Source organism: Grampus griseus (genome assembly GCF_964374135.1).
Source record: "Grampus griseus genome assembly, chromosome: 13".
Classification (NCBI taxonomy): Eukaryota; Metazoa; Chordata; class Mammalia; order Artiodactyla; family Delphinidae; genus Grampus; species Grampus griseus.
The window spans coordinates 46916044-46941249 of NC_139007.1; the positions used below are offsets into that span (position 1 = coordinate 46916044).

General features: G+C 39.7%; 1 protein-coding gene across 1 annotated transcript in view; it reads left to right on the top strand.

Moving 5' to 3' along the window:
• Window positions 1-3396, top strand: part of SLC35F1 (solute carrier family 35 member F1) — a gene marked incomplete at its 5' end in the record, with an annotated part of 424042 nt that extends 420646 nt beyond the window's left edge. Inside the window, one exon of the mRNA XM_082668895.1 lies at window positions 2623-3396. Coding sequence (XP_082525021.1) covers window positions 2623-2847 — 225 coding nt within the window. The 3' untranslated portion in view covers window positions 2848-3396. The remainder of the gene's footprint in view (window positions 1-2622) is intronic.
• Window positions 3397-25206: the final 21810 nt, after the last annotated feature.

The following is a 25206-nucleotide window of genomic DNA, read 5'->3' on the forward strand; positions in this document are numbered from 1 at the left end:
CAGACTCTTGCCTTCTACATTGCTCCTCCCAATTCATCATCACTCTCCTCTAACTGATCACAGGTTTGAAGATGACTTTTGGAGTCAATGATTAAGGATCAGTGCTATGACTTCCCTTTCAAGGAGTCTTTGTTTAGCATTTTATGTATGAGAGATGACGTTGGATTGAGTTGAAAGCTAAAACATTTGAAATACACTATTGGTACAGGCTGATGTTTTTATGGTTTCTTTCTTTAGTATGAAACTTTAATTAAATTCATTAATTCATTCAAAACGTAAACAAAGAGCAAATAACACTTAGTAGATGCCTACACTATGCCAGGCTCTGCACTTGACACTGGTCAAGAAAGACAGAGTCCCATAGTCAAGGGACTATAGGAGAAAGGCAATTTCATCAATGATCATATAAGAGTATTGTAACAGTCTTATATGTAAGGTCATTGATGATAAGATAGTGCTGTAATAATAATAACAATGGAGCCAATGTAGGTTGAACACTCACTGCAAGGTAGGCAGTAGGATGAGTGCTTCACGTGCTTTACCTAATTTTATCTTTATAACAACTCTATAGAGTAGGTACAATTATTATCCCCACTGTACGGATAAGGAAACTTGGACCTTGAAAAAAGTTGTCCACAATGACAGCCAGAGAGGAGTGGGGCTAGATTTGAATCCTGTTTGTGGTTATAATGCAGTTCTAATCTCAGAGCCCCATTCTTAATCGCTCGACCTTCATCTGCTGCAACAGGGGCGGCCTCACACCCAAGACCTGAAAAGTTCTCACTGGAAACTGGAGGTGCATGAGGGGATTTTTGAAAATGAGAGTCACTAACAAAATATTTGAAATGTTGCTAATGTTAGGAACAAACTCATTTCATTTGCCAAAGTTTCAGGTAAAGGATGAAGCTCTTGAATGTAGAACTTCAGGAAGCAAATTTGGGGGTAAATAAGTTTTCTGAGATCATATACAGCAGTCCTGAGTTAGTGGTTTTCTTTTGCTACCATTTTGTTTGACAAACAAAATCATAAAGAAAAAAATTATTTTCACTGGGAAAAACTGAATTAATCAAGCTAATTAAGTGAAGCTGTTACAAGCTGAGTCTAGTATACAAATCCATCTGAGAAAGTATTATCATATGAGTGTGAAGGATAAAGGACTTATAGGACAGGGTGAGGAGTGCTGTAGAAAATCAGAAAGTGATCTTTAGTCTTAACTACCTTGCTGCTGCTAAAGAAAGAGACAGAGAGACAGAGAGGTAAAAAACAAAACAAAACAAAACATCATAGCAGGAACTTTTAACCACAGGAATATTTTTTCTAAGTGCCATTTTCAAAACCGCCTTTCCTATTATTGAGCATCATAGCCACCTTTTAACTCTTTATTATAACATTGCAACTTAACTTTATAGACTCTCTGGATCCTTTTCCTGTTTTCCTTTCTTCCAGCTTCCAATTAATTTTTGTCTTTTTTTTTTTTTTACCAGTTTTTAGTTCTTTGACAGTATGAGCATAAAAAATAAAATAGGAAAATCAAATTGATCCTTTTTTCCCAAAAGGATGGATGCAAGATGTAGTCAAGACTGGGACAACAGCTGTCAACTACAATGGGAGTTGGTAGGCCATAAGTGCATTGCATTGTTTTAATCTATCTGTACCTCTGTTTCTCCACTGAGACTATTAAGTCCTTGATGGTAAGGACCATATATTTTCATTTCTCTTTCCCCAGCACATAGTTCAAAGTTTAATACAGAGAAGACATAGAAGAAAACTATTGGTTGAATGAAGGAGTGAATGAATGTATGAAACAGAAATGGAAACACTCATACTGTTACCTCCCTCTCCCCCACTAACTACTCAAGTAATTCCAGAATAACTACTCAAGAAGGCCCAGAAGGGGTAGTTTTTTCCAAAAACGTATGTAAATTCTCGGGGAAGTTGTATACACAAATATTTTCTATTTTTTCACCACAAAACTCTATATGAGTTGTCGAGCAGTAGTTTAGGAACAGAACACTATATATCCATCCCTATTTGGTTTTGTTTTTAGATTAATGGAGCAAGAATGAAATGTTATACTATTTCTTTCTATCCAAGGATAATCTAATCTTGCAAAGACAGTTACCAAAGTCAATAACAATTCCTACTCAGAAGACAAAGTGTCTGAATTGGATTAAGGTGAAACAAAAGTGCCTGATGCAGCTGTGTCAGTGAGGGACTCAGTGTTTATGGCTTCATTACAACCTTAAGTGGAATATCTCTATTTCTTCCGTGTTTAATGAAGTCACAAACAACCAACTCTTTGTTGAGTGATATTGGAGAGTATTTGCTTTTAACTTGTATTTTAATTCGTGATTAACTAACTCTCTCTCACATCAGGTACTCAGATGGGTGCTTTAGGGAATATTAGCTGAGTGTTCCTCTGTGTTAGCCACAGAGTCAAGAAAAAAGATAAGGAGAATCAGTAAGACCAAGACAGGGTAGAAGAGAACATTCACCTTCCATCAAGATCCTTGGCCGACTCATCAAGCTGCCCGTCACGGCTCCGCTCCCGTCTCTGTGCCTCATTCATGGGTAAGTGCTTCTGCTCTGGCTGCTAAGTGACTTGGCTGTTGTGTTGTTTAGTTTTCAGGACTTTATCTCCTGTCTTTCTTCACCATCCTCCTCGGCCTGGTGCTCTACTCCTCCACCTCCACATACATAGCCCAGGACCCCCGCGTTTACAAGCAGTTCCGCAATCCTTCGGGACCCGTCGTGGACTTACCAGCCACAGCTCAGGTGGAGCCTTCAGTCACCTATACCAGCCTGGGCCAGGAGACTGAAGACGAGCCCCACGTTCGTGTGGCCTAGGATGACACCCTCCCAGCCCACTGAGGACACCTCCGCGGCCGTGTGTCCGCCCGTCATCTCTGTTTTGTACATAGAGAAAGGTATTTATTAGGTGCGGTTTACACAGGTGGACTGCAAGGTAGCGAATCTGAAAGCCTGTAAAAGGCATAAGCTAAACATCCCTGGAGACACAGGCTCTGATCCACCTGACCTGGGGAGATGCCTAGCTAGTGTGTATCCGGGTCACAACCCCCCTGCATTAATTACTGTGAAAATGTTTGAATCAAAAGCAAGTATTATTGTTTGTATTATTACGGTTACTGTTACTACACCGACTTCCAGGAGGAGCTTTTGTACTCCTGATGGAACTCTCACCAGACCCACTCACATGTAGTTAACATCAATCCCACTTTTCTATGGCAAGTCACTTTTTAAGAATCACACTTTATTTTTGTGCACAGTCTCCGAGTGCTGCATGCCACAGGAGCTCCACCCTATGACGCTTCCTTATCCTAGGGACCTGGGGGCTCGCAGTTTCCTCTGTTACCTGTTGGATTGCCTGCTCAATATGTATTTTGTGCTGTGACCCTTGTGGGGAGTGGCAACAGACCATATAATTCTCTATTCTAGGAATAGATATAAAACAAACATTTTAGCCTTTTTATATTTCAATCTCTGATTACTCCAGGCCATTGCCTTTCTGTTGTGCCACATGATTCTGCTAATCAAGTCCCTGTAATAACAGGATAAGGAAAGTTCCGTTTCTGCAGCTTATGGGAAACCCCAGAAATAATATTATTTGTGCTTAGGGCAATACATTTTTTTAAATCTTTCTGCTCCTCCCTATGTTCCCTCTTCAAAAACTATATTGGTTTTCCTTTTTCCCCCTAGATTCCTTTAGTGATAATATGGAAATCAATCAAGGCATTGGAAAAAGCCATGGTCCTCTGCCCTCTTGTGTGACACCCTTTTTGAAATACACCAGCATGGGAAATTACCTTTACTGTGGAGTGTCATTGGTTGTTTGGCCTCCCAACAAAGTCAGGGTGCTGGTGTGGAACAGTCTCTGACGATCGTTTGATTGAACTGGCCATTCTGTAGTGGTAAAAATGCCACCAATGAAAAAGTCTGGCACTGTGGTCATATTTGGCATCCATTCAATAGCGGAATATATCACACAACATTCTTACGGATACAGAGAATATTACAGGGTCCTGATAAGGCTTTGAGGGGTGTGTCACCGGTCTAATTTTGTTGCCCTTAAAATAGCCCTTTCTTCAAACAAACACAGAAAATCAAGAAACACCACAAACCTCTATGATTTACAATAGATTCTACATGTCAGTATGTGCAATAGTCTTTACCTTTGGCTGGCTTCAATACAATTCGAAAATATCCTCGATAGAGTTACAGGGTTTGTAAAGGGAAAATAAATGTTTGGGGCAATTCAAATCAATACATCTTAAGCAAGCAAAGCAAAACATCAGAGGGGTCTCTGTAAGGTAGAGAACAGATCGCAGCTTAGTCAGGATTTCCGTAGTAGCCTGAACAAGGCCTAAATACGGCTGGCAGAAGCATCCCATGCTGTCCGCCAGCACCCATGTGACACTTCTGCCTGCCCTCTACCCCAGGACAGGTAGTCCTGCCCTTGGAGTTGGAGCAGACAAACTATCTTTTCTGACATGCAGATTTTATGCTCATCTCTGTTCAATCCCCTTAGTAACACGTTTTATTTTCAGTGAAAAAAAAAATCACCATTAAAGCTATATCAAGTTAAAAGAGCTTTGCCAATGTTTGCTCTCTGCTACCTTTTAAACCAATTAAATACCTTTCTCTGATATTTTGTCCATTCAGATCTGAAGACCTTTAAAGACTGTGGTTTTATTTTTGTGTTTACATTCCTTTGGTTTGCATAATTTGCTTGATTTATTGCATTCTTAGTATTTATTTTAAGCCAAATGTTTTCGTCTTTTTTATTCATTTTTATGACCCTAATTTGTAGACGCTTAGTAACGTCTTATGAGAAATAAGTGGATGAAAGTATTTCCAAGTCGACTCGGTGGACTGGGAATTTTTTTCAAATTTAAATTTCAAAAGGGTTTGCCAATCAGTGGATGGCTACAAGTTGCCATCTGAATTATTTTCTAGGATATTGTAATTGACTCCACTGTATGGAAACCAAGTGTGAATGTTAAGGTGAATTCACTGTATACCTTTTACCATTCAATGTCCTTGTACACAAGATTTTCATGTCACTGGGGTAGCTCACTGTGTTGGTTCTTCTCCATTTAGAAAGGCTGATAATGTACTGAATTGTCTGAGATCAGGAGTTCCAGATTGACCCTTCGGGGAAAAAAGAAAATCGCAAGAAACAAACTTTTTTTCCGTGTAAAAACATCGATCCTTTGGGAGTGGGGTGGGAAATGGGGGTAGGACATCATAAACTCTAGCTGTTTGAGTTTCTGAAATTTCATAACCTCAGTAGACACCAGCAAAAATTTCAGCTTTTCAATCCACCACCAACCACTCTCTCCTCCACACATGAGACTTTAGCAATTTGTCTAGAATTTGGTTGGGTAAGCAAACCTTAGCTCTCCTAAGTGGTGGTCCTCACTTACTTACTCAATGACAACTTGCACTGGGGATACTGCTCGCCTTGGTCACACTTTCCCACAGCTCTGAACTCTGAAATACACAACCAGGTAGAACAAGCAATGGAAAAATTTACACCACTGTGTCCCATGAAAATGTTTCAATGTTTAGTTTAGGTATTGCTAACTTGTGCTATTAACCTTCTGACAAGCAGTGTAGTATTTGTTTTGGGTTTGTTTTTGATTTGTAACCATTCAGTAGTCCCCAGCTAGCTACCAGTACAGATTTTACCCCATGGGTAGGATTCTACTGTCAAGCCACATAACAAAGCACACTAATCCAGACACTGCAAATGGAAAATATGAACCAAAAAGGAAATTGACACCGATAAGTTGAACAAACTCTCCATTTTTGATATTTGCATGCTCCCCTATGGACTGGCTGTGGCAATGTAATGCCTGTATAATGTTTTCAAATAAAAATAAATGCTTTATGAAAGCACAGAGTTCTTGGTTTTCTTGAGTGTTTGTCTGCACTATGACAACCAGGGAAGCAGCTCCTGTGGGATGCTAGAAATAGCAACGAAAGTAGATAGCAGGGTACATGTCAAAATAAAAACCAGAAAGAAAATATTTCCAAATTAGGAAGGGCACAGTTGGTCTCAGAGCTGTAGCTTCGAAAAGCCAAATTAAACACATTTGTAATTTGCAAAATTAATTATTTATCTAGGTACTTAAGAAGGCTCTGGGGCTACAACCTCCAAGCCCACATTTAAAACACATGTAGGACAATTATAAATTTACCCCCAAGAAACAATTTCTCATAAAGAAGAAAGTTTTGTGTAAGCTGCCCTCAGCACAATGCCAGACACAAAGAAAGAGCATTAACATTTACAAAGCAGGACTGTTTGTGTTTCTGCTCTGAACTTACACAGCATCTTGTCATAGTCACTTCTCCACTAACTGCAGTCACCCAGTAATTTTAAGTACCGAGAAACGATTGTACATAAATTTACATGTTCTTGTCATTTATGTTCATAATCAGACCTCAAAAATTAAATGAGCTAAAAAGACTGTGTGTCCGAGTTATATATTTAAAATCTTAAAAGAAAAACAGTCATTTTTCAAGGGAAAAAAGGAGCAAGGAGTGGCACACAGCCTTTATACAGGGCTCTTAAGTAGAGAGCCATTGTGATCTGCTTTTATAAGTAGAACAGTACTGCACGTCACATAAATAATTTGTTTAAACAGAGTGATTCAGTTTTAAAAAAGTTTTTCCTTGAGAAATGTAACTCTTTCTCTAAAGTATTATTTTTCTTTAGTAAACTCTTTGATCATAGATGAAATACAGTTGAACTTCAACTCAGTCTGTGTCTAAGTGTCCAACAATTCTAAATTATTGGGGTCCACATAGTATACCTAATAAACATATATGGCATGTTTAGCCTGCCTTCCCAGTGAATTACCATTTTCTTAAGAGAAAGAATTGGGTTTCCTAAATGCTTGGAAGTTCTTGCAAAGGGAAGCTAAGGCAGTACTTGAATGGTTTTTGTGATTATTAGCATGAAGAAAAAGAGAAACAAGTAAAATTCAGCAAGTGAGCTGTAAGTACTGTATTGTCTTGATGTTCCATAGGAAAACAAATTGAATATCTGCAGTAATAGGGACTGAAATCAAATCCAGCTGATCTATTTTCAGGCCCCACGAAACACCTTGCTCATGGAAGGCTCTCACGTCTTTTTTTTTTTAATGGAATCTAACTTCTAAATCAGAAATACAAAGTACAAGGCTAAGATATTCTATTACAAAATATTCCCCTTTTCCTTCTACAACTAAGTACTTTTTTCTGTAAAATTCCTGTTCTTGGAAAGAAAGGCATCACGAGGTCCAATTAAACCACCCTTGAATTTTTTAACAAACCCTTAAAATGTTAGTCTACTCCTTCAGGTTGACCCTGGGATAAAAAACAACTAAGTGAAGTTCTTTTTTCACTTACAAATGGTGTTTTTGAATGCATAACATTGCTTCTTAATTATGTACACTGATCTTTCTTTCTTCTTTCTTCTCTTCCTTTTTTCTTCGATTTTTTAAATTTCTTTTTCTTTTTTCTTTCTGTGAACATAAACAGAGGACTCATTCTGGGCCACCTACTCAGTCTCTGTCCTTTATTCTCTATGTGGTCAAAAATGTTTAATTCAAAAAAAATTATAATACAGCTGGAAAGCCCCACACCTACCAGATGGCCTTTCATTAGTGCCTGAAAGGACAAGGCATTGTGTGTCACTTTTTAGACAGCCAGGCAAGTCGCCTCCAAACGACACTGCAACCTGATTAACAGGGAAAACTAATGATCAGAGTGGGGAGGTCCCTGGGAATACACTAAAATTAGGGGCTTCCATCTGGATAGACAAAGGCCTGGTGTAATATGACTAAATCTATAAAAGCATGAAAATGAGCTTGTTCACCAGGCCTCAGCGTTAGAGCTGGGAACCATCCCATAATGCTTGAAGGATAATTTCAGGATGGATAAAGATAAATATTACTTTTTACACAACGGGGAGTAATCTTCCTGAACTCATTACCCCACAGTGATCGCACTGGCTGAGAATGTGTTATGTCACCAAATAGATGAGAATGCTACAGTCAGGCAGTAAATAGGCTGTGTAATTCATTATCCAACCCGTCAAGCAGGCACTCAGTAATTATGCCTGGACAACAGGTCCATAGACTCAGTCTGTTGCAGGCGAACCTGGCTGTGTGGTCACACTGGCTTTAAGAGGCATTACACCAGTACATCCCCGACCCTGGGAACTTGGCAGCACTGTGGATAGCTATGTCTTTGGGCTGCTAGATGTCGCTGTCTGAGGTTAAAACATCAGGATGACCACCTGCCTGCAGTGGTGAGGCTGTTATTGGATTCTCCACTCCTGGGGGGCAGCCCCGGTCTAGGTTCTCATCTTACTGTTCAGGCTTCTCCTCCCAAACGTCTGAGGTCAGGGGTGGTGAAGTGAGAGAAGTTCCAGTGGTAACATCTCGAATATCTTCACCACTGTGTCATTGCTAAATGTGTAAAAAAGTAAAAGCAAGAGAGAATGTGAGGCTAAAGGAAGCAGTATTGCTGGAATTATTCAGAAGTAAATTACACTCGAGGGCAACACACCCATCCATTTCAAGAAATGCTGAGCAACAGATAAATGTGTGCATGCATGAATTCCTCATGGGAGGAAGAAGTAGATCCCCAGGTGCGGAAGAGCACATGCCTCATGGCGGTGGGTCAAAAGCCTTCTGCACCTGACATTTCCCCCAACAGTGTCCACAAATGCCATTTCTGGGATTTGGGGCTAAAAGGTTGAAACATGGGGTGATACCTACTTTTGTGCAATGTTGGGTCTTATTCCTGCCTTTCTTGCCCTTGTCTTTGCAGGTAGGTGAGGAGAATTACTTCCATAGTACTTGAAGAGGTTTGATAAATTTTAAGTAGTAGTAATAATTGCAGTTTCACAGATGGTTGGCCACTTGCCAATTTCACACTAAACTAGAAAAGCAGTTAAGAAAATCTGCTTGTTCTTAAAATGACTACTTTTCTAAATGAAATTATTAAAGAGGGAGGAAATGGGCTAATCACTGGAACAATCAAAACAGTCTCATTGAATGGACTTGAGGACACAGGAAAGGGGAAGGGTAAGCGGGGACAAAGTGAGAGAGTGACATGGACATATATACACTACCAAATGTAAAATAGATAGTTAGTGGGAAGTAGCGGCATAGCACAGGGAGATCAGCTCGGTGCTTTGTGACCACCTAGAAGGGTGGGATAGGGAGGGTGGGAGGGAGGCTCAAGAGGAAGGGGATATGGGGATATATGTATATGTATAGCTGATTCACTTTGTTATAAAGCAGAAACTAACACACCATTGTAAAGCACTTATACTCCAATAAAGATGTTAAAAAAAAAAACAGTCTCATTATGGGACTCCCTGTGAGCTTTTGTTTGAATTCTCTAATACAGTTTTGGGCATTAAATAGGATTTTAAAAGCTAAATAGGTCACTCATGCATAAATGGTTGAGTGAATCACATAACTGCTTTATGGGCCCCGTGATTCTGCCTATCAGGCTGCATTTTAATTAAAAGGAAAGTTGTCAGGGATAGAGGACAACTTAATGTGAGGAGTTTGGTGTCGTAGTTGAAGACTGAGACTTCACTTGACATTCAGTTTTCAATTCATAATTATGACCTCCAAACAACTGTGAAGTTCATCTTCATTTCAGTCACAAGCTTAGACACAGAATTTGAGAGCTAGCGGGAACACTGGTGACCATTCCGTTCAAAATCTCAAGTCATGTCATGGCATCTAAGGGTGGAGATGGTTTAGTTGAAGAAAAGATGTTTAGCCTGGAGAAGCTATAGCCTTGTTCATCACTGGCAAAATTTGGTAGATAACAATATAGTGTGTGGTACTTCTGTAAAAGAGCCTGCTCTGTGATCACCAGAAACCAGTGTCAGAGAGCTAATGCAGATGCTTCCCGTTCAGGGGCGGGGCAGCTTGTTAGGCAGCTTGGATAAATGGTCCTTAGGAGGATCCCTATTTCCAACCAACTCCAGAAGTGGAATCCCAAAAAGAAAAGAAAGGAAAAGCACCCAGTACATGCCCAAGCTAGACTGCCTTTGCCCTTTGGATTGAATCCATACAGCCGAATACACAGACGGGAAATTCTCCCTCTGCTACTCCTATTCAACATACAAGTGTAAGAGGGGTCCTTGGGACTGGCTTTGCCTGTGATACTCCCAAATCCCTGGGGGGATTTCCAACTCCCAGACACCCACTAGCCCTCACTCCTATATTCTCCAATGACCTGGCAGCTCAGCATCACTAGTGAGGCCACCACCCTTGCGAAACAAGTTACCTGCCATTGAATGAAGACCCGACTGCACTCAAAGGTGAAGAAGCTTCTATTTTCCTCCTTATTGGCACAACAGAAACCACTCAGTCCAGTGGCCCCTAGAATGCAAGGATGGGGGGAAATAAAAGTCATTGAACAAGAGATCATGGTAACTGAAGCTTTCAATTTTTTTAAGCAAAATTTGCCCCTGTCTGCCCGGAGGCACCAGAGTCTCTTTAGAGCCCTCAGGGCTCTGTGGGATCACCACCCTCTACTCCTGGGTTAATGGGGTGAAAACACCCTTTTACTATTTCTCCTGTGGTTGGTCGAATGGATTGCTTCTGTTCATAATACAATCTCCTTTCCTTGATTCTTGACATTGTAAAGGAATAGATTTTTATGTACTAATGTAATTTTGATTATTTACATTATCATGATAAATTAGAAAGTCTTCTTTAGGGTACAACGTAACTCCCATCTGTTTCTAATGTGATTGTACCAGCATCCGAATTTGGGCATCACACTACTTCTGTCTACTCCTCCTGAAGTGACTGACCTAGCTTCACGGCAGCATCCACGTCTGCTGCCATCTTCTTAGCTTGGTCTTTCTACTTCATTAATTCATTCTTGCTCACTGCTTCTTTGATAATTTCAGGAAAATGGTTTTCTTTACTTTAGAACTCAACTGTATTTGATCTTTCGTCTTTAAAATCATTTAAGAAAAGGACAAAACTCTACAGAGCATGAATGATTGTATCTCAGATACTGTGCCTAGGCTATATGCACATTTGCTTCAAAAATTAGAATAGAATTAGATTTTTTAACATCACACTGCATGTTCATTAAATGAAAATAGTCTAGGTCCTAAATTACAATGATTTAAAAATTGCATATTTTTAATTTAAAATTATTATTTTTCTAATGTCCTTACCTGTCAACACCATACATCAATATTCCCATATTAGCAAAACACTGTGAAATGTTTTACTGCTGGTGGAGTTGGTTTATGCCATCCATCCTGCAGAATGAACTTACTTTCCTCAATTTCTCTTTCTCTTGCATTTTCACTTCCAACACTTCAAAAAAATTTTTTTTACACTATTCTTTTATTCATCCAATGAAACGTTCTTGAGAGGAAGTTGTGACCAAGAAGATAATGTGGAGATAATAATATATAGCAAATAATTCAGTGTTATCCTTATGACAAAGAACTAAAAGGTTTTCTTGTCTTATACACTTTATCCTTAGAAGAACAGAGTAATAAGTAAAAGTATTAATACTGGAGTTGAAAATCTAAAAAATAAGGCAATAAATATAGGCCCCCCAAAATCAAACTAAATAAAATTTTGGTGAAAGTCAGATGTTTTGCTCCCATCCAGCTTCTGCCTTCAATTGGCCCATTTGCAGCAAATGGACAGATGTAAACAGGACTCCTGACAGACCTAGCTCATCTCACATGTTCAGCCAAGGTAGAAAAAATGGGTGCCGGCAAAACTTTGTGCCTACAAAGAGGCCAAGTCAAGACACAGTAAGATCAACATAATAAAGGCCATATATGACAAACCCACAACCAACGTTGTTCTCAATGGTGAAAAACTGAAACCATTTCCTCTAAGATCAGGAACAAGACAAGGTTGCCCACTCTCACCACTATTATTCAACATAGTTTTGGAAGTTTTAACCACAGCAATCAGAGATGAAAAAGAAATAAAAGGAAACCAGATAGGAAAAGAAGAAGTAAAGCTGCCACTGTTTGCAGGTGACATGATACTATATAGAGAGAATCCTAAAAATGCTACCAGAAAACTACTAGAGCTAATCAGTGAATTTGGTAAAGTAGCAGGATACAAAATTAATGCACAGAAATCTCTTGCATTCCTATACCCCAAAGATGAAAAATCTGAAAGAGAAATTAAGGAAACACTCCCATTTACCATTGCAACAAAAAGAATAAAATATCTAGGAATAAACCTACCTAAGGAGACAAAAGACCTATATGCAGAAAACTATAAGCCACTGATGAAAGAAATTAAAGATGATACAAACAGATAGAGAGATATACCATGTTCTTGGATTGGAAGAATCAACATTGTGAAAATGACTCTACTACCCAAAGCAATATACAGATTCAAGGAAATCCCTATCAAACTACCAATGGCATTTTTGACAAAACTGGAACGAAAAATTTCACAATTTGTATGGAAACACAAAAGACCCAAAATAGCCAAAGCAATATTGAGAAAGAAAAACGGAGCTGGAGGAATCAGGCTCCCAAACTTCAGAGTATACTACAAAGCTATGGTAATCAAGGCAGTATGGTACTGGCACAGAAACAGAAATATAGATCAATGGAACAGGATAGAAAGCCCAGAGATAAACCCATGCACATATGGTCACCTTGTTTTTGATAAAGGAGGCAAGAATATATAATGGAGAAAAGACAGCCTCTTCAATAAGCAGTGCTGGGAAAACTGGGCAGCTACATGTAAAAGAATGAAATTAGAACACTCCCTAATACCATACACAAAAATAAACTCAAAATGGATTAAAGACCTAAATGTAAGGCCAGACACTATAAAACCCTTAGAGGAAAACGTAGGCAGAACACTCTATGACATCAATCACAGCAAGGTCCTTTTTGACCCACTTCCTAGAGAAATGGAAATAAAAACAAAAATAAACAAATGGGACCTAATGAAACTTCAAAACATTTGCACAGCAAAGGAAACCATAAACAAGACCAAAAGACAACCCTCAGAATGGGAGAAAATATTTGCAAATGAAGCAACTGACAAAGGAATAATCTCCAATATTTACAACCAGCTCATGCACCTCAATATCAAAAAAACAAACAACCCAATCCAAAAAATGGGCAGAAGACCTAAATAGACATTTCTCCAAAGAAGATATACAGCCAACAAACACATGAAAGAATGCTCAACATCACTAATCATTAGAGAAATGCAAATCAAAACTACAATGAGATATCACCTCACACCAGTCAGAATGGCCATCATCAAAAAATCTAGAAACAATAAATGCTGGAGAGGGTGTGGAGAAAAGGGAAACCTCTTGCACTGTAGGTGGGAATGTAAATTGATGCAGCCACTATGGAGAACAGTGTGAAGGTTCCTTAAAAAACTAAAAATAGAACTACCATACAACCCAGCAGTCCCACTACTGGGCATATACCCTGAGAAAACCATAATTCAAGAAGAGTCAAGTGGGTTTCTTCTAGAAAGAAATCTCTTTGCTAGCAGGCTCCAAGTCACGATGTGTTTTAAAAGGAAGTCACCAGCATTTTAATCCTCTGTTAGAATCACAGATACCTAGCAGCTGTTATGAGATGAAAAGTCGTGTGGATGAAAGGCTCTTGGTGCTGCAGCCAGGAGTCAGTGCTGTGCCTCTGAGGTGGGAGAGCCAACTTCAGGACACTGGTCAACAAGAGACCTCCCAGCTCCACGTAATATCAAACGGCAAAAATCTCCCAGAGATCTCTATCTCAACACCGGCACCCAGTTTCGCTCAACGACCAGCAAGCTACAGTGCCGGAAAACCTATGCCAAACAACTAGCAAAACAGGAACACAACCCCACCCATTAGCAGAGAGGCTGCCTAAAATCATAATAAGTCCACAGAGACCCCAAAACACACCACCAGATGTGGACCTGCCCACTAGAGAGACAAGATCCAGCCTCATCCACCAGAACAAAGGCATTAGGACCCTCCACCAGGAAGCCTACACAACCCACTGAACCAACCTTAGCCACTGGGGACAGACATCAGAAACAACAGGAAGTATGAACCTGCAGTCTGCAAAAAAGAGACATAAAACACAGTAAGATAAGCAAAATGAGAAGACAAAAAAACACACAGCAGATGAAGGAGCAAGATAAAAATGCACCATCCTAACAAATGAAGAGGAAATAGGCAGTCTACCTGAAAAAGAATTCAGAATAATGATAGTAAAGATGATCCAAAATCTTGGAAATAGAATGGACAAAATGCAAGAAATATTTAACAAGGACCTAGAAGAACTAAAGATGAAACAAACAATGATGAACAACACAATAAATGAAATGAAAAAGACTCTAGATGGGATCAATAGCAGAATAGCTGAGGCAGAAGAATGGATAAGTGACCTGGAAGATAAAATAGTGGAAATAACTACTGCAGAGCAGAATAAAGAAAAAAGAATGAAAAGAACTGAGGACAGTCTCAGAGACCTCTGGGACAACATTACATGCACCAACATTCGAATTATAGGGGTTCCAGAAGAACAAGAGAAAAAGAAAGGGACTGAGAAAATATTTGAAGAGATTATAGTTGAAAACTTCCCTAATATGGGAAAGGAAAAAGTTAATCAAGTCCAGGAAGCACAGAGTGTCCCATACAGGATAAATCCAAGGAGAAATACGCCAAGACACATATTAATCAAACTGTCAAAAATTAAATACAAAGAAAGCATATTAAAAGCAGCAAGGGAAAAACAACAAATAACACACAAGGGAATCCCCATAAGGTTAACAGCTGATCTTTCAGCAGAAATTCTGCCAGCCAGAAGGGAGTGGCAGGACATACTGAAAGTGATGAAGGAGAAAAACCTGCAACCAAGATTACTCAACCCAGCAAGGATCTCATTCAGATTTGATGGAGAAATTAAAACCTTTACACACAAGCAAAAGCTGAGAGAGTTCAGCACCACCAAACCAGCTTTACAACAAATGCTAAAGGAACTTCTCTAGGCAAGAAACACAAGAGAAGGAAAAGACCTATAATAACGAACGCAAAACAATTTAGAAAATGGGAATAGGAACATACATAATGATAATTACCTTAAATGTAAATGGATTAAATGCTCCCACCAAAAGAAACAGATTGGCTGAATGGATACAAAAACAAGACCCATATATATGCTGTCTACAAGAGACCCACTTCAGACCTAGAGACACATACAGACTGAAAGTAAGGGGATGGAGAAAGATATTCCATGCAAATGGAAACCAAAAGAAAGCTGGAGTAGCAATTCTCATATCAGACAAAATAGACTTTAAAATAAAGACTATTAGAAGAGACAAAGAAGGACAATACATAATGATCAAGGGATCGATCCAAGAAGAAGATATAACAATTGTAAATATTTATGCACCCAACATAGGAGCACCTCAATACATAAGGCAAATACTAACAGCCATAAAAGGGGAAATCGACAGTAACACATTCATAGCAGGGGACTTTAACACCCCACTTTCACCAATGGACAGATCATCCAAAACAAAAAAAATAAAGAAAAACAAGCTTTAAATGATACATTAAACAAGATGGACTTAATTGATATTTATAGGACACTCCATCCAAAAACAACAGAATACACATTTTTCTCAAGTGCTCATGGAACATTCTCCAGGATAGATCATACTTTGGGTCACAAATCAAGCCTTGGTAAATTTAAGAAAATTGAAATTGTATCAAGTATCTTTTCCGACTACAATGCCATGAGACTAGATATCAATTACAGGAAAAGATCTGTAAAAAATACAAACACATGGAGGCTAAACAATACACTACTTAATAACAAAGTGATAACTGAAGAAATCAAAGAGGAAATAAAAAAAATACCTAGAAACAAATGACAATGGAGACACAACGACCCAAAACCTATGGGATGCAGCAAAAGCAGTTCTAAGAAGGAAGTTTATAGCAACACAAGCCCACCTGAAGAAGCAGGAAACATCTCGAATAAGCAACCTAACCTTACACCTAAAGCAATTAGAGAAAGAAGAACAAAAACACCCCAAAGTTAGCAGAAGGAAAGAAATCATAAAAATCAGATCAGAAATAAATGAAAAAGAAATGAAGGAAACAATAGCAAAGATCAATAAAACTAAAAGCTGGTTCTTTGAAAGGATAAACAAAATTGATAAACCATTAGCCAGACTCATCAAGAAAAAAAGGGAGAAGACTCAAATCAATAGAATTAGAAAGGAAAAAGGAGAAGTAACAACTGACACTGCAGAAATAAAAAAGATCATGAGAGATTACGACAAGCAACTCTATGCCAAAAAAATGGACAACCAGGAAGAAATGGACAAATTCTTAGAAAGGCACAACCTGCCAAGACTGAATCAGGAAGAAATAGAAAATATGAACAGACCAATCAAAAGCACTGAAATTGAAACTGTGATTAAAAATCTTCCAACAAACAAAAGTGCAGGAGCAGATGGCTTCACAGGTGAATTCTATCAAACATTTAGAGAAGAGCTAACACACATCCTTCTCAAACTCTTCCAAAATATAGCAGAGGGAGGAACACTCCCAAATTCCTTCTACGAGGCCACCATCATCTTGATACCAAAACCAGACAAGGATGTCACAAAGAAAGAAAACTACAGGCCAATATCACTGATGAACATAGATGCAAAAATCCTCAACAAAATACTAGCAAACAGAATCCAACAGCATATTAAAAGGATCATACACCATGATCAAGTGGGGTTTATTCCAGGAATGCAAGGATTCTTCAATATACGCAAATCTATCAATGTGATAAACCATATTAACAAATTGAAGGAGAAAAGCCATATGATCATCTCAATAGATGCAGAGAAAGCTTGCGACAAAATTCAACACCCATTCATGATAAAAACCCTGCAGAAAGTAGGCATAGAGGGAACTTTCCTCAACATAATAAAGGCCATATATGACAAGCCCACAGCCAACATCATCCTCAATGGTGAAAAACTGAAAGCATTTCCACTAAGATCAGGAACAAGACAAGGTTGCCCACTCTCACCACTCTTATTCAACATAGTTTTGGAAGTTTTAGTCACAGCAATCAGAGAAGAAAAGGAAATAAAAGGAATCCAAATCGGAAAAGAAGAAGTAAAGCTGTCACTGTTTGCAGATGACATGATACTATACATAGAGAATCCTAAAGATGCTACCAGAAAAGTACTAGAGCTAATCAATGAATTTGGTAAAGTAGCAGGATACAAAATTAATGCACAGAAATCTCTGGAATTCCTATACACTAATGATGAAAAATCTGAAAGTGAAATCAAGAAAACACTCCCATTTACCACTGCAACAAAAAGAATAAAATATCTAAGAATAAACCTACCTAAGGAGACAAAAGACGTGTATTCAGAAAATTATAAGACACTGATGAGAGAAATTAAAGATGATACAAATAGATGGAGAGATATACCATGTTCTTGGATTGGAAGAATCAACATTGTGAAAATGACTCTACTACCCAAAGCAATCTATAGATTCAGTGCAATCCCTATCAAACTACCACTGGCATTTTTCACAGAACTAGAACAAAAACTTTCACAATTTGTATGGAAACACAAAAGACCCCGAATAGCCAAAGCAATCTTGAGAACGAAAGAAGGAACTGGAGGAATCAGGCTCCCTGACTTCAGACTACACTACAAAGCTACAGTCATCAAGACAGTATGGTACTGGCACAAAAACAGAAAGATAGATCAATGGAACAGGATAGAAAGCCCAGAGATAAACCCATGCACATATGGACACCTTATCTTTGATAAAGGTGGCAGTAATGTACAATGGAGAAAGGACACCCTCTTCAATAAGTGGTGCTGGGAAAACTGGACAGGTACATGTAAAAGTATGAGACTAGATCACTCCCTAACACCATACACAAAAATAAGCTCAAAATGGATTAAAGACCTAAATGTAAGGCCAGAAACTATCAAACTCTTAGAGGAAAACATAGGCAGAACACTCTATGACATAAATCAAAGCAAGATCCTTTCTGACCCACCTCCTAGAGTAATGGAAATAAAAACAAAAATAAACAAATGGGACCTAATGAAACTTCAAAGCTTTTGCACAGCAAAGGAAACCGTAAACAAGACCAAAAGACAACCCTCAGAATGGGAGAAAATATTTGCAAATGAAGCAACCGACAAAGGATTAATCTCCAAAATTTACAAGCAGCTCATGCAGCTCAATAACAAGAAAAGAAACAACCCAATCCAAAAATGGGCAGAAGACCTAAATAGACATTTCTCCAAAGAAGATATACAGACTGCCAACAAACACATGAAAGAATGCTCAACATCACTAATCATTAGAGAAATGCAAATCAAAACTACAATGAGATATCATCTCACACCAGTCAGAATGGCCATCATCAAAAAATCTAGAAACAATAAATGCTGGAGAGGGTGTGGAGAAAACGGAACACTCTTGCACTGCTGGTGGGAATGTGAATTGGTTCAGCCACTATGGAGAACAATATGGAGGTTCCTTAAAAAACTACAAATAGAACTACCATATGACCCAGCAATCCCACTACTGGGCATATACCCTGAGAAAACCAAAATTCAAAAAGAGTCATGTACCAAAATGTTCATTGCAGCTCTATTTACAATAGCCCGGAGATGGAAACAACCTAAGTGCCCGTCATCGGATGAATGGATAAAGAAGATGTGGCACATATATACAATGGAATATTACTCAGCCATAAAAAGAAACGAAATTGAGCTATTTGTAATGAGGTGGATAGACCTAGAGTCTGTCATACAGAGTGAAGTAAGTCAGAAAGAAAAAGACAAATACCGTATGCTAACACATATATATGGAATTTAAGAAAAAAATGTCATGAAGAACCTAGGGGTAAAGCAGGAATAAAGATGCAGACCTCCTAGAGAACGGACTTGAGGTTATGGGGAGGGGGAAGGGTGAGCTGTGACAGGGCGAGAGAGAGTCATGGGCATATACACACTAACAAACGCAGTAAGGTAGATAGCTAGTGGGAAGCAGCCGCATGGCCCAGGGATATTGGCTCGGTGCTTTGTGACAGCCTGGAGGGGTGGGATGGGGAGGGTGGGAGGGAGGGAGACGCAACAGGGAAGACATATGGGAACATATGTTTATGTATGACTGATTCACTTTGTTATAAAGCAGAAACTAACACACCATTGTAAAGCAATTATACCCCAATAAAGATGTTAAAAAAAAAAAAAAAAATACCAAGAAAAAAAAAAAAAAAAAAAAAAAAATTTCACAACTTGTATAGAAACACAAAAGACCCTGAAGAGCCAAAGCAATCTTGAGAACGAAAGATGGATCTGGAGGAGTCAGGCTCCCTGACTTCAGACTATACTACAATGCTACAGTAATCAAGACAGTATGGTACTGGCACAAAAACAGAAAGATAGATCAATGGAAGAAGATAGAAAGCCCAGAGATAAACCCACGCACATATGGTCACCTTATCTTTGATAAAGGAGGCAGGAATATACAGTGGAGAAAGGTCAGCCTCTTCAATAATTGGTGCTGGGAAAACCGGACAGGTACATGTAAAAGTATGAGATTAGATCACTCCCTAACACCATACACAAAAATAAGCTCAAAATGGATTAAAGACCTAAATATAAGGCGAGAAACTATCAAACTCTTAGAGGAAAATATAGGCAGAACACTCTATGACATAAATCACATCAAGATCCTTTTTGACCCACCTCCTAGAGAAATGGAAATAAAAACAAAAATAAACAAATGGGACCTAATGAAACTTCAAAGATTTGCATAGCAAAGGATACCATAAACAAGACCAAAAGACAACCCTCAGAATGGGAGAAAATATTTGCAAATGAAGCAACTGACAGTGGATTAATTTCCAAAATTTACAAGCAGCTCATGCAGCTCAATAACAAAAAAACAAACAACCCAATCCAAAAGTGGGCAGAAGACCTAAATAGACATTTCTCCAAAGAAGATATTCAGACTGCCAACAAACACATGAAAGAATGCTCAACATCATTAATCATTAGAGAAATGCAAACCAAAACTACAATGAGATATCATCTCACACCAGTCAGAATGGCCATCATCAAAAAATCTGGAAACAATAAATGCTGGAGAGGGTGTGGAGAAAAGGGAACACTCTTGCACTGCTGCTGGGAATGTGAATTGGTTCAGCCACTATGGAGAACAATATGGAGGTTCCTTAAAAAACTACAAATAGAACTACCATATGACCCAGCAGTCCCACTACTGGGCATATACCCTGAGAAAACCAAAATTCAAAAAGAGTCATGTACCAAAATGTTCATTGCAGCTCTATTTACAATAGCCCGGAGATGGAAACAACCTAAGTGCCCTTCATCGGATGAATGGATAAAGAAGATGTGGCACATACATACAATGGAATATTACTCAGCCATAAAAAGAAACGAAATTGAGCTATTTGTAATGAGGTGGATAGGCCTAGAGTCTGTCATACAGAGTGAAGTAAGTCAGAAAGAGAAAGACAAATACCGTATGCTAACACATATATATGGAATTTAAGGGGAAAAAAAATGTCATGAAGAACCTAGAGGTAAGACAGGAATAAAGACACAGACGTACTGGAGAACCGACTTGAGGATATGGGGAGGGGGAAGGGTGAGCTGTGACAGGGCGAGACAGAGGCATGGACATATATACACTAACAAACGTAAGGTAGATAGCTAGTGGGAAGCAGCCACATGGCACAGGGATATCGGCTCGGTGCTTTGTGACCACCTAGAGGGGTGGGATACGGAGGGTGGGAGAGAGACGCAAGAGGGAGGAGATATGGGGATATATGTATATGTATAACTGATTCACTTTGTTATAAAGCAGAAACTAACACACCTTGTAAAGCAATTATCCTCCAATAAAGATGTTAAAAAAAAAAAAAAAGACACGGTAAGGGAATCCAAGTTAACTGAAATGATCTAGGTCTCCTTCTATTAGCCCAGAGTTGCTCCAGATAATGCTCTTATTTCGACCCACCAGAGGGGATTCCAAAACCTACCTCTACGTGGAACCTGAGACCACCTTTCAGCCACTTGCTTACAGATTATGTCCTATTATGAACACAAGATGATGGTTTTCTCCAGGAAAGTAAATTTGAAAATCCTTCCTCCTCTATTCCTTTGCAGCTCGACCTAGCAGCTGTGTCTACTTTTACCTTAATGGGATGTGTTCCTCATTTGAACATCTTATTCCAGCTGTCAATCTCCAGCAGAGCTGTGAACTCAGGCCTCCAAGATTTCTCTGAGAAGCCCAAGGGCAGCTGATAATAAGACCAAAGACATCAATTTTGCCGCATCCCATACCACATGTGGTTCAGAACAAGATAATGTTTGAGAACAAAGCAGTTAGACTACATTCCTCCTTCCTGGATGCAACTAGACCTGTGCTTAGGATATGATTTCAATGAATGCCTTTTGAAGTTAAAGAAATGAAAGCCCCCAAACAGGCCAAACCCAGGTTTTCCATTTGCGTCTATAATGGAAACAAGTTGCTCCCTTTATAAAATCAAGCCCTGGTCCTCTGATACTGACAATGGATAGAGACTCTCCCATCACTTGGGGGATAATGTGGAGCTACAGTAAGTAGTACCAGATCTTCAAGGGGAAGACGCAGCTCAGTGAAAAGTGTCAGATCTCAAGGGCTCTCCCTTTAAGGAGACCTTTGCCCGTTGCCAATCTTGGAGCATCCTGGCTCAAGATTTGAGGGGAGCCATTGCATTTTCTTTGAATCTGTTACAGATTTCTATGTAGCTGAAGCTATAACTGATATAATTTATTCTACTGTGTGCTAGACAATGGGCATTGTAGCGATTGTCCCATTGAGTCCTCAGAACAACCCTATGGGGTGGGTTGTAAAGTGTATCCCAGTTTTTTTCTTTTCTTGATGAGTTAGTTAATAGAGGCACGGATGGGTGCTATAAAATCGCCAAGTTTACCCAATTAGCAAGTGATGAGGCCGGGCTGCAAACCCAGGTGTGCCTGACTCCAAAGACGGAAGATACACTATCGAACAAGATGTCTTATGATATCTCAGAAACCGGTTCAAATTCACCAAACTTTTGAGGAGGCACCTGCAAGAATCCAGTGAAAAGACGCATGTGGGAGAGGAATGAAGTGACTCTGCATCCAAGTATAGAATGGGTTACATTGTAACGAGTAAGTCAGCTAGCTTAGGAAACCAACGCCAACCACATTCAAGGCTCTCCTTTGGTTCGGGAAATGCGTGACAGACAGATTCCCCCTGTGTAGTCCCAACAGTAACACTGGTCTGAGGAAAAGAAAAACAAAACAAAAACGGAAGAAGTACTAACTTGCTCTGGAGGTAGAAAGACGTAGTCGGGGAAATGTCCTTGACTCCTCCAAAGGCCCCATCCCGCCTGCCGAGGCAGCAGGTCCCTCCCACCCCCTCCCCCAGGGAGACATCTTATCTGTACCACCTCTCAGTAGCACTGGCGCAGCCTCCTTCCTGAAGCACTTCTTTCCCTTGAAGTTTGTGGCCCATATTCGCCTGGCGTCCCCGCACCTCACAGTCCACGCAGGCCACTCCTTCCTGGTGTCCCTTACTGGACCCTCCTACTCACGCACAACGCTGAACGTTGGAGCTTCCCACAGCTCCGCCTTCAGTTTGCTTCTCCTTTTTATCTGCACTCACTCGCACTGCTTTAAACACCAGCTTCATGCTGACGACTCACTTTTGCATCCCCAGCCCAGACCGTTCCCTGCCTGTTCCACGTGTCCACGTGGATGTCCGTTGGGCCTCTTGAGGAGTATGAACAACAACATGGGGTCACTTATGTCAAAGGCTCTAAAATGAAGCCAGTAGGCCATTAAGGAAGTGGAAATTACATCCACACCAGATGCAGTAGAAACTTCTGACCTGGCCCTCCTGAGACCACCAGAACTTGTTTTCTTTATTTACCCTTTAGAAATCGCAGCTAGGCAACCGATTGCTGCCAAGTGACTGAATGCCTGCCCCGATCGTAGTTCTGTAAAAATAACGTACGTAATGTCTCTGGAACGTCTTTGTCAGTTGTCTTTACGAACCCGCCGTTTTCTACTTTCCTCAGAGCACATTTGAGTTGCTGCTCAAGCCGGTGCCTCCTGCATTGCAATTCTTAAGATGGCAAACAAGCTCTTTTTCTCATTTGCAGACCTCTGCATTTCTTGGGCGACACTCTCCAACCTAACCGGTCCAAAACAGAACTTGTGATTCTCCCCAGATCTGTTTCTCCTCCAGTTTTCCCCATCTAACTTAATAGCACCATCATCTACCTGGTCGCTAGAGCCAAGCACCTCAGATTCACCCTCGGTGTTGTTCCTTTCATCAGCATTCGCATCCAATCCATCAGGAAGTCTTGTTAAATCCTATTGCTCATGCCCTGAAGATGATTACTCAGCACAGCTGCTTCTGCCGCCCCAGTCCAAGCCTCCTCCCTCTCTATCCCGAGCTGTGGAAACTGCCAGCTAAGTGCCCTCGCCTCTCTACCCCTACAACTCTACTTAGAGAGATCTTTTTAAAATGTAAATTACATCCTGTTATTTCCCTGTATGAACCCCTCCAGTCTCTCCCAATAGCTGTTAGAATAATATTCAAACGCCTTGCCTGGTTCTCAGGGCCCACCAGACCCGGATCCTGCCTAGAAGCTTTACAAGTGCATGTGTTTCTACTCTCCCATCACTCACTCACCACACCTGTGTCTCTTTCTCCAACAGACCAAGCCCGTTCTTACCGCGAGGCCCTCACGTCCTCTGCGTAGGATATGCTCCCCCTTCACTGCAGTTCTGGTGTTTCACGTTAAGGTTGCAGCTCATGTGCTGCCTCCCCAAAGGGCCTGCTTTGATCACCCTAACCCCAGTCTCACTCTTTTCCATTACCCTGGTTTAGTTTCTTCATAATACCTCCTGCTATTTAAAATAACATCTTGTTGTGTTTATTACTATATTCTCCACTAGAGTATAAACTCTGTAAGCCTAGAAAAAATATTAGGTACTTGTTTTGTTTGAAGCAACATAAACTGGCTCTGAGCAGATTAAGGAGGAAGAAATTCACTGGGAACATTCTGACTCTCTGAGGTAGGATTTTAATAGCATTTATGCTCCTGGTATGACCTTAGACATCTTTGGTAAACAAAACCTGGCTCACAATCAGTAGGAAGCATTTTTATTAAGCCAGAGATACAGCTGTTAAAAATATTCAACCCCTTCACAAATATTAATATATAGGGAAGTGAATGAGTGACTTTGGACTATAGATCCATGGCTATTTATCTAAGTCTGGGCAAAAAGAGAACTATCTTTAGGGAAGTGGTAAAAATTCCTGGATGAAAATATGAAGTTAGACAACTGTGATGATGAACACTGTCTCTTAAAGAAATGACTGAGCTAGAACATTAACTCCAAAAAAAGGAAAACCAGAAAATCATTTATCTTGGGCCTGGTGGCAATGGACTTGAACACTTGTTTAATAAAACATGAACTAACCTTTGATGTTGTAGGGGAGGAAAAAGTTTTCCTTGACTCTCTTAGGGTCACTGGCTGGGTCTGAAAGTTAACATGACAAAGGCATAGTAACAGGAGAAAAGAATACAAGTTTATTTAACATGTTTTACATGACACGGGAGCCTTCCTCAAGAAATGAAGAATTGAAGAAGTGGTTAAAACCTGAGTGTTTTCATGCTAGGTTAGATGAAGAGTGGATATCTGTGGAGAAATATGATGAGACAAAGGAGGCATGAGCTATACCAAGTGAAGCAAGCCAGACAGAGAAAGACAAATATCATACGATAGGGCTTACATGTGGAATCTAAAATTATGATACAAATGAACTTATCTACAAAACAGAAATAGACCCACAGACATAGAAAACAAACTTATGGTCACCAAAGGGAAAGTGGGGGGGGGATTGAGGGCTAATTTAGGAGTTTGGGATTAACATATACACACTACTATATGTACAATAGATAACCAACACAGTACTATATATAAAATAGATAACCAACAATGACCTACTCTATAGCACAGGGAACTCTACTCAATATTTTGTAATAACCTATAAGGGAAGAGAATCTGAAAAAGAAATATATAGAATATG